Genomic DNA, 12,095 nt, shown 5'->3' on the forward strand with positions numbered 1-12,095 from the left:
CTGCTTCGCACTCTTGCTGTTTTAGTGCAGGTGTCTGCACTGCTTCCAGTCTTATTAGTTTGGACCCGGTCCTGCACAGACTGCAGCCAGGCTGGCCCGCGGGGCAATACCACAGGGCTGTACCCCCGCTGCTCAGGAGCTCTGCAGGGGCCTGTTCACACTGAATAATCCCCCCAGGTATTATTATCTCTCCATAAGAGTCTCGACTGTATTCCTATTAATAAAGTAAGCTGTACAGAGCCCTATTCTGCTAGAGTAAATTAATGATCGTAGGATTTTCTGCCTGCTTCCTGTCCGTGGTTATCTTGCTGAAAGTGGGACAGGCACTAGGAGGGAACTGCTCTTCTGCTGTTTGGTCGTTTTGCCCTGGGAAGCACAGCACTTCTGAGAGAGAGAGCGAGCTAGTCTTCAGAGTCAGGAGTCAGCGTACGAGTTTCTCTCTTGTCCGTTCTGGATTGCTGCACGAGAGGCAATTAATTTTTATGCCGTTCTTGTCATACCTCAAAGCCCACCCAGGAAACTTTTGTGCTAAATGTATTTTTATTGCAATTTTATTTTAAGACTCTTGAATAGATATAAGTGGTGCTATAATAATATAACATGTACTAGTTGTTTACCCAAGTTTTTTAAATAAATGAACTACCCAGGCAATATCATGATGTCACTTCTGTTTTAGGATGGGGGGTGGGGGGTTGAGGTTTCATTCTCAGTTTATTTGTTGTGGGATTTTTTTTTTTCTTTCATTTTCTATTTCAAGATAGTTATTTAGGATTAGGCAAGTAGTACCATCCCAAAAGAAGGATAACAACTTTCCCATGGAAAGAGAGAAGGGTTTTTGCATGAGAAAAGAAGTAATCTTGGGATGATTACCTCCAGTGGTGATTTTTTTTCAATTCCCATTTAAAGCATGATAGTCATAGCTTCCGTTCTTGTTTTGAGATTCATTTACTGAAAGTAGGAGTAGAGAGATAGTGCCCTTTTGGTCTTATATAAGAACACAGGTACTTTTTTTCATATGCTTTTTAGAGGTTATTGATTAAGGTTAGTGCTAGATGGTGATTTTTAAATTGCAAAATTAGATAAAGCTGTGATCTGAAAAACCTGTAGTTCATGAGGGCATGGGCAATCTGCAGTTTTCTGTCTTCCCCTTCCTTCTCTTTCCATTCTCTACATGGGAAACAACAGGGATTAGTTGCTGCCTAGTCAATGGGGCAAAGCCAAATTGCAATGCAGGGCAGGGGATTTTTGGTCTTTATGGAATTTATGGTCTGATCGCTTCAGATGCATGTGATTGAACATGTGCTGGGCAAGAAATTGGGTGAGAAAAGTAGAATTTACATTCTAATTGATAATTTTCTTTCCACTGTTTTCCTCATCTTTATTTCGGGGGGGGGGGGGATTTTATAGATTTTCAGTTTATATAATTTGATTTATGACAAATTTTTGAAACTTTTCCCATTGGTTCGTAGAATCTGGTTAAATCTCAAAATGTTGCAATTCCTGTGGTTAGAGGAAACCTAATTAATTGTTACAAATACTAATTATAGAAAGCTAATCTGCTATGTCAGGTCTTTTACTGGGCTTAGGGTGTCATTTGACTTGATTTTATAAAAAAACAAAATCAAGATGTTATTTATTTCATGATTTTCCATGACTGCCACATAGTAGAAGTAAAGCTCCTCTTTTTAATATTCATATCTAATGTTTCTCTTCTGCAAATTAAAGTTTGAGAAGCAAACAATCCTTTAAGTTTTTTTTCTCTTAATTTAAAAGTTCACCTTTCAGTGCATTTGTGCTTCCTGTTATTTTGGTATCTGAAACTGTAAAACAAAAATTTTGTAGGTACGGGCAACAGTAAATTTGGAATACGTGATAAAATCAGCCATAAAACACTGTAGATTTATATTAAGGATCCAGCATTAAAACTTATGTGTGCTGACCTGGCCTCCTATCTATGGCAGTTTTTTTCTTTCTCTGTGCTCTACTATATTTCCAATAAGTTGTGTAAAAATGCATTTAAAGAATCCACTGAACTGAGGCTAATTTAGATCAGTTTAGTCAAGTTTTTTTTCCTTCTCTGAAAGAGAAGAGTTAATCTTTAATGGGAAAAATAAAGCACAGATTTGTAGGTTTTGACTCCTAGAATACTCATTTGGTTAATTTGATGTTATGTTTTACTTAAATTGGGAGATTTAAGATTTTAAAAGTAGGCTTTTGTGCTTCACTCATCACTCATCTGAAGCTAGTATAACATCAATTTACTTTGCAAGAGAGTGACCTTTTTAAAAAAGAAAAATTAATACTGTCTGTAATAACTTATGTGGGACAGTCTGAAACCTTGAGGAGATATATTACTTTGATTACCCTTTCATTTTTGTGTAATTATATAATTAGAACTTACAGACCCAGCTCACAGCTAATTAAATTTTGGACTGTTTGATACATCCACCGAATAGGATTAATTTAGCCAGTGTAAAGACTGTAAATTCTAATCTGAAAAGTCTGCTGTTTGGAAAAATTGATGGTAATTTAACTAACTCCAAACAATTGGTAAAACAGACAATATTCCCAGGAATAATTTATTTTTAAACTGAGAGAAATTTTGTCAACAAGCTCACTGAATATTAGGAGTCTGCTCTGAACACACAATGCAACTGAGTACTCATTCATTTTTCCTGCCGTATTTTTAAGCTTGTCTTTGATTAGCAAAGTGTGGTCTAGGAGGTTGCCTCTCACAGTACCTTGCCAACTGTGAAAATTGCAAACAGCACCTCATCCGAAGCCTTCCGAAGTTCAGCGTAATGCTGTTTGCTTGGGGCTGATCATTTCAGGCTGTCTCAGACTCGTGTGGACCTTTCTTGGTTTTGTCTTTGCACAGGAAACAGATTGGTAGGTAAATTGTTGCATTTCAAGCCTCCTTATTATTATGAATAACTGCTGCTTAGGGGATAGGCTATTAAGTGATGAACTTGCATGTTAGTTTGACCCATTGAACATAAGATGTGGGTATTACGAAGTCACTGCTATGACCCAAATAGACTGACCATATGACACAACGCTGTTAAGACTTTTGGTTAATTATTTCCTGTTTGAATGACAAAAAAATCTGCTGGGAAAGCAAAACCAAAATCCAGTATGAATGTTTCCTTGAATAACGAATGAAAAGTTGCTCTATAATCATTAGTAAGTTGTTTCTCTGCTTCATTATGCAATTGTTTTATACATCAGCATTGGTATGCCAAAGGTGAATGTAAATTTTATGTTGTAAGCAAAGAGTGGGAGAAAAGCTTGAAGTATTAAAATGGTGCTGGCTGCTCACTTTGAAAGGGTGTACGAACACTCAAATTCCAGAGAGGTGCATTAATTTACTTAGGAGACTGGGAGTAAGAATTTTGAAAGGGTTAAATAGCACATTATTCTGCCTACTTGGAAACGTCTGATGCTTCCTTAGAAGGCAAGACACTGGATTAGATGAACTGTGAACCTGAACTGACGTTGTAACTCCAAATGCTATTGAATTTCTCTTTCTTCAAAGAAATTTCAGGACTTCAAAGTTTTGCCTTCTTTTGGGGGCAAAAAACAAAACAAAAAAAACCCAAAACATGAGATATAGTCTTGAATCCCATGTTCACATTTAGTTTACATTTTTACCTGGAACAGAGTAACTGTTCATGACTGCACTTGTAAAGAAATGCCTTGCTTTGGTTCTGGTAGCAAACACCAAAGTAAGCACAGGTGTTTAGAGGCTTGGGTAAATAGCTGTTCTTCCACAGAACACTTTTATCTTGATGCTTATTCCAGTCTGAATTGTAGAAATTGAAGAAAGATGGTCCTGGTAGTCTTGCTCCCTACTGTCAGTGAAAGATGCTTTCCTTGACTACCTTTTGGAGTGTTTGGTTCAGCTTAACTTTCAGTCTAGAAATCATCAGGGTAGAACCAAGAGACTACTCAAGCATTTTTTGTCTCCTTGACATAGTTTTTTTTTCACAATACTCAACTCAGCTTTTCCCAGCTTTGAAATTTGTTGTGGTACTCATATTTACGTTACGTAATCTGCACTCCCACTGGGGTGTACTACTGAATGCTAGGCTTGCTTGTGAAATGAATGAAATGTTTTAAACGTTACTATTTTCTGCTGCTGATAATGTCTGGTTGGCTTGAAAATAACTACTATATTCAGATATTTAGGCAGCTGCTGTCCATGTTAAACTCACACTGGCTGAGCATGACACTGAGAATGAGTAGGCATCTCATTTTCCTCACATTGGGAAAGGACTTCAGGTTCCTAAAGAAAGAAAAGTCCTGAAGCACCTACTTTTACAGCCACGCTATTTCCCTAAGAAAACTACAGTGTTTGTTTGCATGCAGAAAAGTTGTCCAAAGTAGTACTTTGTGTTTGTTGCTGTAATTGGGTATTTGATCCTTAACAACAAAAGTAATGTGGCATATCCTTTAATTGTTCTTTCTGTCCCACACTGCTATTAGTTTTGTTTCTATCAGTGGGAATGAGGAATCAGCATAGTCTGTATAGCAACTATTCCTAAACTGCTAGTTGCCTATAGGTGAGGTACAGGAGTGTCTGTCTCAGTCTTTGCTGTTGTCCTGTTTATATGATTCTTCACAGATCTAGTTATTCTCAAACAATGTAGAAACAAAACTCAACTTTCATTTTATTTCTGGTACTGGATCTATGAAGAACAGTAAAAGACTTCTCTGATTTGTGGATTACTAGTAAGACTAAATTAGCTCTGTGTTGGTTCCTGTTTTGTATTGGTCTAGAAGAAAACTTGGAATGTTTTGCTATTAATTCAGTATATTTTCTTAGATAAATTGGTGACTAAGATGTCGAAAACATAGTATTTTAAAATCAGTTCTAAGGCTGCAATTTTGCGGTGTTTTTTTGGAATCAGGATGAGAAGCAGCATGTTCTTAAAATTAAATCATGATTTTTCTTTTGAAAAGGATGATAAGAAAGCTAATTTAGTGTTGACGTGTTGCTTCTGAATTCCAGGTTACTCGCTGTCCTCCTCCTGATGGAAGGGAAAATTGGCCTTGGAGTCTAGGACAGAGCTGAGTACGGAGAGAGGCCATGGTGCCTATTTCCTCCTATGTGCTTGTCATGGGTGATGTCTTTCTAGAGCACAGCTGTGCTAGAGAAATGCTCTTATTATAATGTATAACTCTCAAAAGGAATGTGATTTTTATTTTACATCCCATACTTTCTTTGAGTCTTATCTTGTTAGCCCACAGTAAATTTGGAAGTCTTGGATTGTGTGATATAAATTCGAAACAATGCATACCTGCTTTTAAATCCGTTTTCATGAATATTCTCATTTTGTTTTAACAGATAAACAATCAGATATTGTATGGAAGAAGTCATCAGAATGCTTCTGCAATAATTAAGACTGCCCCATCAAAGGTCAAGTTAGTTTTCATACGGTAAGATAGTTCTCATCAAAATGTTTGTTTATATTTTAGCTTGTTACATTCATGGCCTGGTTTTGTCAGTGCTAAACTTCCTCAGTTCTCTTTGAAGTGAAGTAAACCTTTTCCTCAGCTGATGATCTCAGGGCTGTTGAAGAGTTCTCCTTAATAATGTAAAAAATAAGATCTAATGAAATTGAATGCCTGTTTTGGAGTGTCTGCTAGAAACTTAAGCTGTCCCTCCTGGGCTGGAGAGCATCCTGGTAAGAGCTTCTTTCCCCCCAGGCTAAGATGCTGCAGGTTGGTACCAACTAGCCCAGAGAAGGGATGGGCACCTTGCTTCAGCCTGCCTTGCAGAGGGGGTTAAAATGGTGCACAGGCTAAGAGGAGCTGCTGCAGGGAAAGCGGGCAAGTGTAGATTATCTGCTGGATGCACATGTGAAGGACAGCTTTGGATGGGCTTGGGAATAGGATTTAAAAGGTGGGATAAGGCTCATTTGTACAGAGGGGAAAACCTGAACTTGACAAGGAGCCCTGTGGTGCCTGTATGTAGGAGGGAATATATTCAGACCCATATAATCTTTCAGCTGCATAAGAATTACGTGTGGGTTGACTTTACCTCCAAGCATGAAAATTTTTCCTCTCAGCCTATGGGTGAACTAAGACCCCTCTGTGTGTCCCCTGCAGTCTGTTCAGTTCCTGTTCTAGTTCAGGAAATGTTACTCTTATGACCCTGGATAGGGAGCCTTTGAAGATGTCTCTTTTCCAGAGTTCATATATGCTTTAGTATTTTGGAGTTTCATGAATGCATCTATTTCAGCTCTGACTGCTGTTGGGCGTTTATCCCCATGCCAGGGTATAATGTGGTCTTCTCATGAACATATACCTCATGCTTCATATAGTTTGGTATTCTTTGCTCACACACAGCCTAACTGTGGACAATGTAATAATCTGTGAGTGAATGCATATAAATGTGTACATTTACTGGCATGACTCTGTCTGGTACTGCATACACAGAAATGATGGAAGAGCAGCATTAGCACAATGAAGAATGAGTTGCTATACTTGGCAGCACAGAGGATTCAGAGGAGATTAATGATCTTGCCTGTAGCTCCTGTGTTACTTTCCCCAGCTACTGAAAATTAAATGTCATGTACAACAACTCACTCACCATTACTTAATTGCATGTGGAAAATGTGTCTGGTGTGGAAGCTCCAGAGGCAAAAGCCAAACGTATGAAACTGAAGCCCAAGCTTAGATTTAATGCCAGTAGAGACTGCCCTGGGGCTCAGTAGAGCTGCAATGAAGGGTGCTCCCTAATGTGCAGTTCCCCTTGGATGTGGAAATCCCCGGTGTATGTTTTGTATCATATTTAAGTAGTAAAGGGCACGTAAGTTCTTACCCATAATTTCCCTTTTTCAGAATAAGTAGATTGGAAGGCGAGAAGCTGTCATAATGATCCTAATTAACAGAAAGAAATACTGTAGCCTCTGGATAATTCTTGTCACTGCCTCTAGGGCTTAAAAAAAAAAAATTTCACTTTTTAAATGCTGCTATTCGGGTTGTAAACTTATGTCTTCAGACTTCCAAAGGACATGTATCTTGTCACTACTCCCTGCCATACATTAGAGCGCACTGACAGCTGATGAGTCTCTTCTGACCTGAGCAGCCGTTCAATAGCGATGAAGAGAAATGCTACCCACTAGACTAGAGCAGCAACTCGAGCACTGGCTGCAACATAGGAAAAACTGCTCATAGTAGAAGAGCTGTTTCAAAATTTCACCCATACCGGTTTAGGCCACGGGTCTTATAGGTGAATTTTAAGGAGAAAGGAGAGTAATTTTCCTTTCTCATACAAACGGTATTCTGTGAGCCCTTTCTATCTTGACGCTTCAACTTCCTAAAACTTAGATCTCAAAATCAGTGGATGTGATTGACTGAAAACATGAACTGAGAGACTGTGCCAGTCCCAGAAGTCTTGTCAGTGGTATAGCTTGTTAGGAGAACTTCCGTGCTTGCTTTATTGAACAATTTATTTTAAAACTACGTTATAAAACGGAGATATTGAAATGCCACTGCTCAATGCATTATGGTGCCAGCCCAACTGAATATGAAGAGTAACAGGCATCTTGAATCTCCATCCGTCTTTCCTATGTGCATGTGCAATAGCTTTTCCAGCTGAGAACAAAGTGCTGAGTGCAGCAGGCTGTGAGCTCTCCTGGTAGGTTTGCTGCTTGGCTGATTTCAGATATCTTCCTCCCGGCTCTAATGGTGTGGAAAGAGCAGGATACCGTTACATTTGCTCTGCTTTGAGAAGGAGGAGGGGCTAGTTGCCACAGAAATAATATTCTCCTCCTCCTGAATACTGTTACCAATGTAGCTTTCTTTTATATTGCTAAGGAGAAAAGCTCCTACCAAAGGGAAAATGTAATAAATCATTTTATTGCAACTGCAAACTGTTGCCTTCATCTCCAAAAAGTTGACCTGTCGACCTGAAAGTTGACTTAAAAACTCGAATGTTTTCTCCTGAGAAGCTGACCTGAGGGAAAGTAGTTTTTTACAGGCCAAAGAACCGCAGCGTAACGTAGCCAAAACTCATGCAGGAGCCACACAGTAAGGAGCGGCCTCAGCTCACTACAGCAAAATACTGTATACTGCTGGAGCCGGGAGGGAATTTGAATCGATCTTCATCTGCCTGACAGTGTTCAGATTCTGATTTCGGTAGTGGAAGACCCGAGTGAGTCATAGTTTTCTAGAAAGAGATTATTCTGCAGTCTCAAAAATCCTGCATACTTGACTGAGCTGATCCAGGTGGGACATAAAAACAAAACTGGTGCACATCTTGGACTAATTTATTGCTGCAAAGTATTCTCTTTGATATCCTGAGCCCTTATTTCTTACGTGATGGATGCTCAATGTTAAGCATGCCTCCTCTTTGCTATGAAGCAGGGAACTGCATCAAAGCTTTCCTATTTCTGTTATTTTGGTTCATGCTCAGGGCAGGGGGATATTTCCATAAACTCTTTAAGCAGTTATAAAAAAAAGCCCAGAAATTCAAGCCTTTCTGTGAGAACTAATTCTGTAATTTCTGTCATTAAATAATTTGGTGTTGGTTGAGCCTGAACTTATTTTTTTAGGTAAAAAAAAATAGAAAAAATAAAAGGTGTCATCAGTGTTCTGATTTTTCCTAACTCAAAATCTGCTCTATAAAAATCTGTTCACACTTTTTTTATATCCAGGCAGTGTTACAATTGCATTCCCACCCTTTCCTGAAATTTTTGCTGGTAAGACATAGTGCAGTAAGCGCTGTGAGAACCATAGATGTCCCTTTATATTTGAAGGTTTCTCCCTCTGGTTTATGAGCATCTTTTCCACCATTAAATTGACAATGGTTAATAGAAACAGTTGATTTTGGCCAGGTTCCAAAATATAGGTCTTAATGCAGGCTTGTTTCCCAGCGGTCTCATTAGTTACATAAGCTTGTAATAGCGTATAAAAGGTTTGCAGTTATAGTGTCATCGCTTCCCCCCCCCCCCCCGCCCCCGTCTTGTGTTTTGTAGCTTTCTACAGTAACAAATTTGAAGGTATTCAACCTGCTCACGCAACTTAGCAAACAGGCAAAACAATCAGCCAGGCACGCTGTTCTTTTGACTAGCGTTCAGTAACGTTTTATCTGGCCTGGAAGTCTTATAGCTGCTCCGTTAGCTTCCGAGCTACTGTGGCGAATGCAGGTTGTCTTTTGGGTTTCCAAGTACCTGAAATAAATAATAATTTGGCTGCAACTTTCAAAGGCACAGAACACACTAATACTAGTGAAAGTCAGCGGGAGTAAGACATGTTAAAAACCTCAGTCTCCTTTTGAAATTCTTGGTCTGAGTCTCCAGTGCTGGGAATTGGCCAGTGAGGAATCTGAGAAAGGGACTTGTTTCTTGCAGGAGTCTGTATGCACTAGTTCCCAAAATAGAACGGTTTTCAAACCCAATGTACTTTTTGTGCATGCGTTATAAGTTCATCCTTTTAACATGCATAATAAAACAATGTAATTAGATTTCATGTTTGTAGTAGGAAATCCAGTTTATATCAGAATACTCTTTTAGAGTGAGAATTTTATGATTCAGCAAATTTGATGTTTTGTCCACGCTCAATTAGCTGCCTTTAATCTATTTTGATGCTTCAGTGTTGGTATAATAAGCAAACCAAATACAGTTTGAATGCTTGCATCAAAGTGAACGTGATTGATTTCAAACCGTTTCAAACTGAGTTCAGACCTGTGATTCGTTCTTTCATATACCTTTTTTCTCTTAAATGAAAATGATGTCTTATACTGTCTGAAACATGAGAAATGCTCTAAGAATAAAATACTGTAGGATTTTGCCTATTTAAGTACCATCTGTTAACTGTCCGGTCGTTTTCCCCCACTGCAGTCGTTAAGTTACGTTATCGTTGCTTTGTGATGATGGAATTGTAGATTCTGAGTGAAGTCCACAAATCTCTGTCACTTTAACCCTCCCTCCCTTTCCAGGTATTATTGTAAAGACTAATCAGTTGCTCTTTAGGGTAACATGCAGAAGAGAGAGCATTGCATTTTGTCCGAGGATGGGTAAAGCGAGGACAGCAGCCATTTCACAGTGAAAGGAGAAAGTTCACGGTGCTGTTTTAACACTTACCATTGCTATGACTTTGTCACCGAATCTTCACTCTACTTTTAGAGCCTCGATAAGTAATGTTGTTGTAATCAGGAGTTGAGACATTTTCATGCTTTGTAAATAATTTTTGCTTTAAATTCATTCTAGATTACATAATTGGTTGTCTTTTAATAGTATAAGCTCTATTTTTCAGTTGTTTTGACTGGGTTCTTTCATGTGGGAAAGTTTTAAAAATAAGCTCTTGCCAGCGACTTTGTATACAAGCTGGAAGTTCTTTTCCTGTTTTCTGCAGAGCTATTTCCTCCCTGCTGTAGCACATATGTGTGAATAAGTCCTCGGTCGAGGAAGTTAAGTAAACTGGCCTCTCTCAAACCTTTCATGACCTAAACTGTAGGTTAAGTGAACATTAGTTGCACATTTAAAGTCCTTGTATTCATTTGGTTCTTATATAGTCAACAGTGACGGGAGGGGAAGTGAAGAACAAGCTTTCCTGTTAGCAGGAAAGGTTTTCCCAGGTGAAGCACAATACAAAGGTCTTATCTTGACCCATCTGAAGCAAAAACTGTGTGTGCCTTTTCAACGTTCAGCTTTCCTGCAGCAGTTCTTCTCCAAATAAGCTTTTATAGGAAAACAAAGATAAGAAAATAGGAAATCTTGGCCTGGCTCTTTTTTCTTGCTGAAAACACGGGAGGAGGACAATGCAGGTTTGTCAATAATCTGCAGGACTTTGTGCAGCCTGATACTACAACCAAAATCCTTGGGAATCATGAGGTTACTGGGCAAACACTGTTCAGTTCCTTGCTCTTGAGACCTGTTCTAACTAAAGTATCATGCAGCTACATACAAGCTATCGGTTTTTGCTCCTGACTCTTGACATATTTTATATTCCTAAAGAGCTTCCACAGACCCCTACAAAGCCATTGCAAAATGATCTTTTTAGTGTTCATGAATTGTGTGGTTGCAGATAGTTTAACAGGAGGTCCATCTCCCTTACCTTAGCCATCTAGAGGTCATCTAGACTTTTCCTGTGATAAATGAATAGTTGGCAGGAGCCTCCGTAGAGCAATCGAGTTCATCCCACCCTAAATAAGGTCATTTAGGTGCTAGGGTGAATTGCCCTTTAGAGTTGTCTTGTTTTTGTACTGGCCACAGAGGAAGTTTGGACACTATCTTAGCCAAGATGCTCAGTGTTAGACAGGTGAAGACGAAGGCAAGATGAATCTCATTCTGTATGCTCAACACGTATTTTATTTTCTTAGTGTTACTTGACAGTGGCAGCTGTAACCATCACGAACCTGAGAGACTTATGGGTAATTAAAGTGGAATACAGAAAAAGTCCTTGAAGGAGGGCAGGGAACCTGAGTGAAAGAGTTACAGGTGTAAGAGGTTGTTGGGCAAGTAAGAAAACTGAATTTGGCTGAGGCTGTGACTTCTGGTTAGCATCTTTTCAAAGATAACTTTCTGAAATGCTTCAGAGCAGGACGCATTTCACGTGACAGCAGTGTGCGAGATTTCCCCGAAGTGCCCCGGACAGCTTTTGGTAAGTGCAACACAGTACATGCGAGGCAAAGTCAGCTGAAGCCTTGTGGCAGACAACTTTAACTTCCCTTCAGACTTATGTCAGGCCATGTGGAATGAGAAATCCCTCGAGATTTATATTTGCATATTGCTCTCTGTAGGCTCTGTTTGTGCCATGTGTTTGTGTGAGTTAATTATTAGTCAGTAATACCAATATTGCTGCACATCTCCCCTGTCTCTGGAAGTACAGTTTTTGGATGGAGCAAAACTTGCAGAAGTTTTTTCTCTCTGGTCAGTGATAAAGGGAGGTGAATGTCCAGAGTTTCTGTTTAGACTAGAAAGGAAGAAAAATGTAGTGAAGTACAGCAATTTAAGCAAATAAATCTGAGAGTGTATGAGCTCTTCTCAACTTTTAAAGGGTCTCTGTCATGTATGTATTTATTACTTTGATGTTGCTTCCTACAGTCTTTTGCAGTGAGGGAAGTTTGGTGTTTCTTCAGGCTTGAG

The 12,095-nt window shown here is 39.1% G+C and overlaps 1 protein-coding gene across 4 annotated transcripts in view; it reads left to right on the forward strand.

Moving 5' to 3' along the window:
* PATJ (PATJ crumbs cell polarity complex component) overlaps window positions 1-12,095 on the forward strand; it is a 161,838-nt gene that overhangs the window by 101,634 nt on the left and 48,109 nt on the right. For all 4 annotated transcript variants that reach the window (XM_068953372.1, XM_068953369.1, XM_068953373.1 and 1 more), the window contains one exon: window positions 5,348-5,439. In XM_068953372.1, the coding sequence (XP_068809473.1) occupies window positions 5,348-5,439 (92 nt within the window). The remainder of the gene's footprint in view (window positions 1-5,347; window positions 5,440-12,095) is intronic.

Source organism: Struthio camelus, chromosome 8 (assembly GCF_040807025.1).
Source record: "Struthio camelus isolate bStrCam1 chromosome 8, bStrCam1.hap1, whole genome shotgun sequence".
Lineage (NCBI taxonomy): Eukaryota > Metazoa > Chordata > Aves > Struthioniformes > Struthionidae > Struthio > Struthio camelus.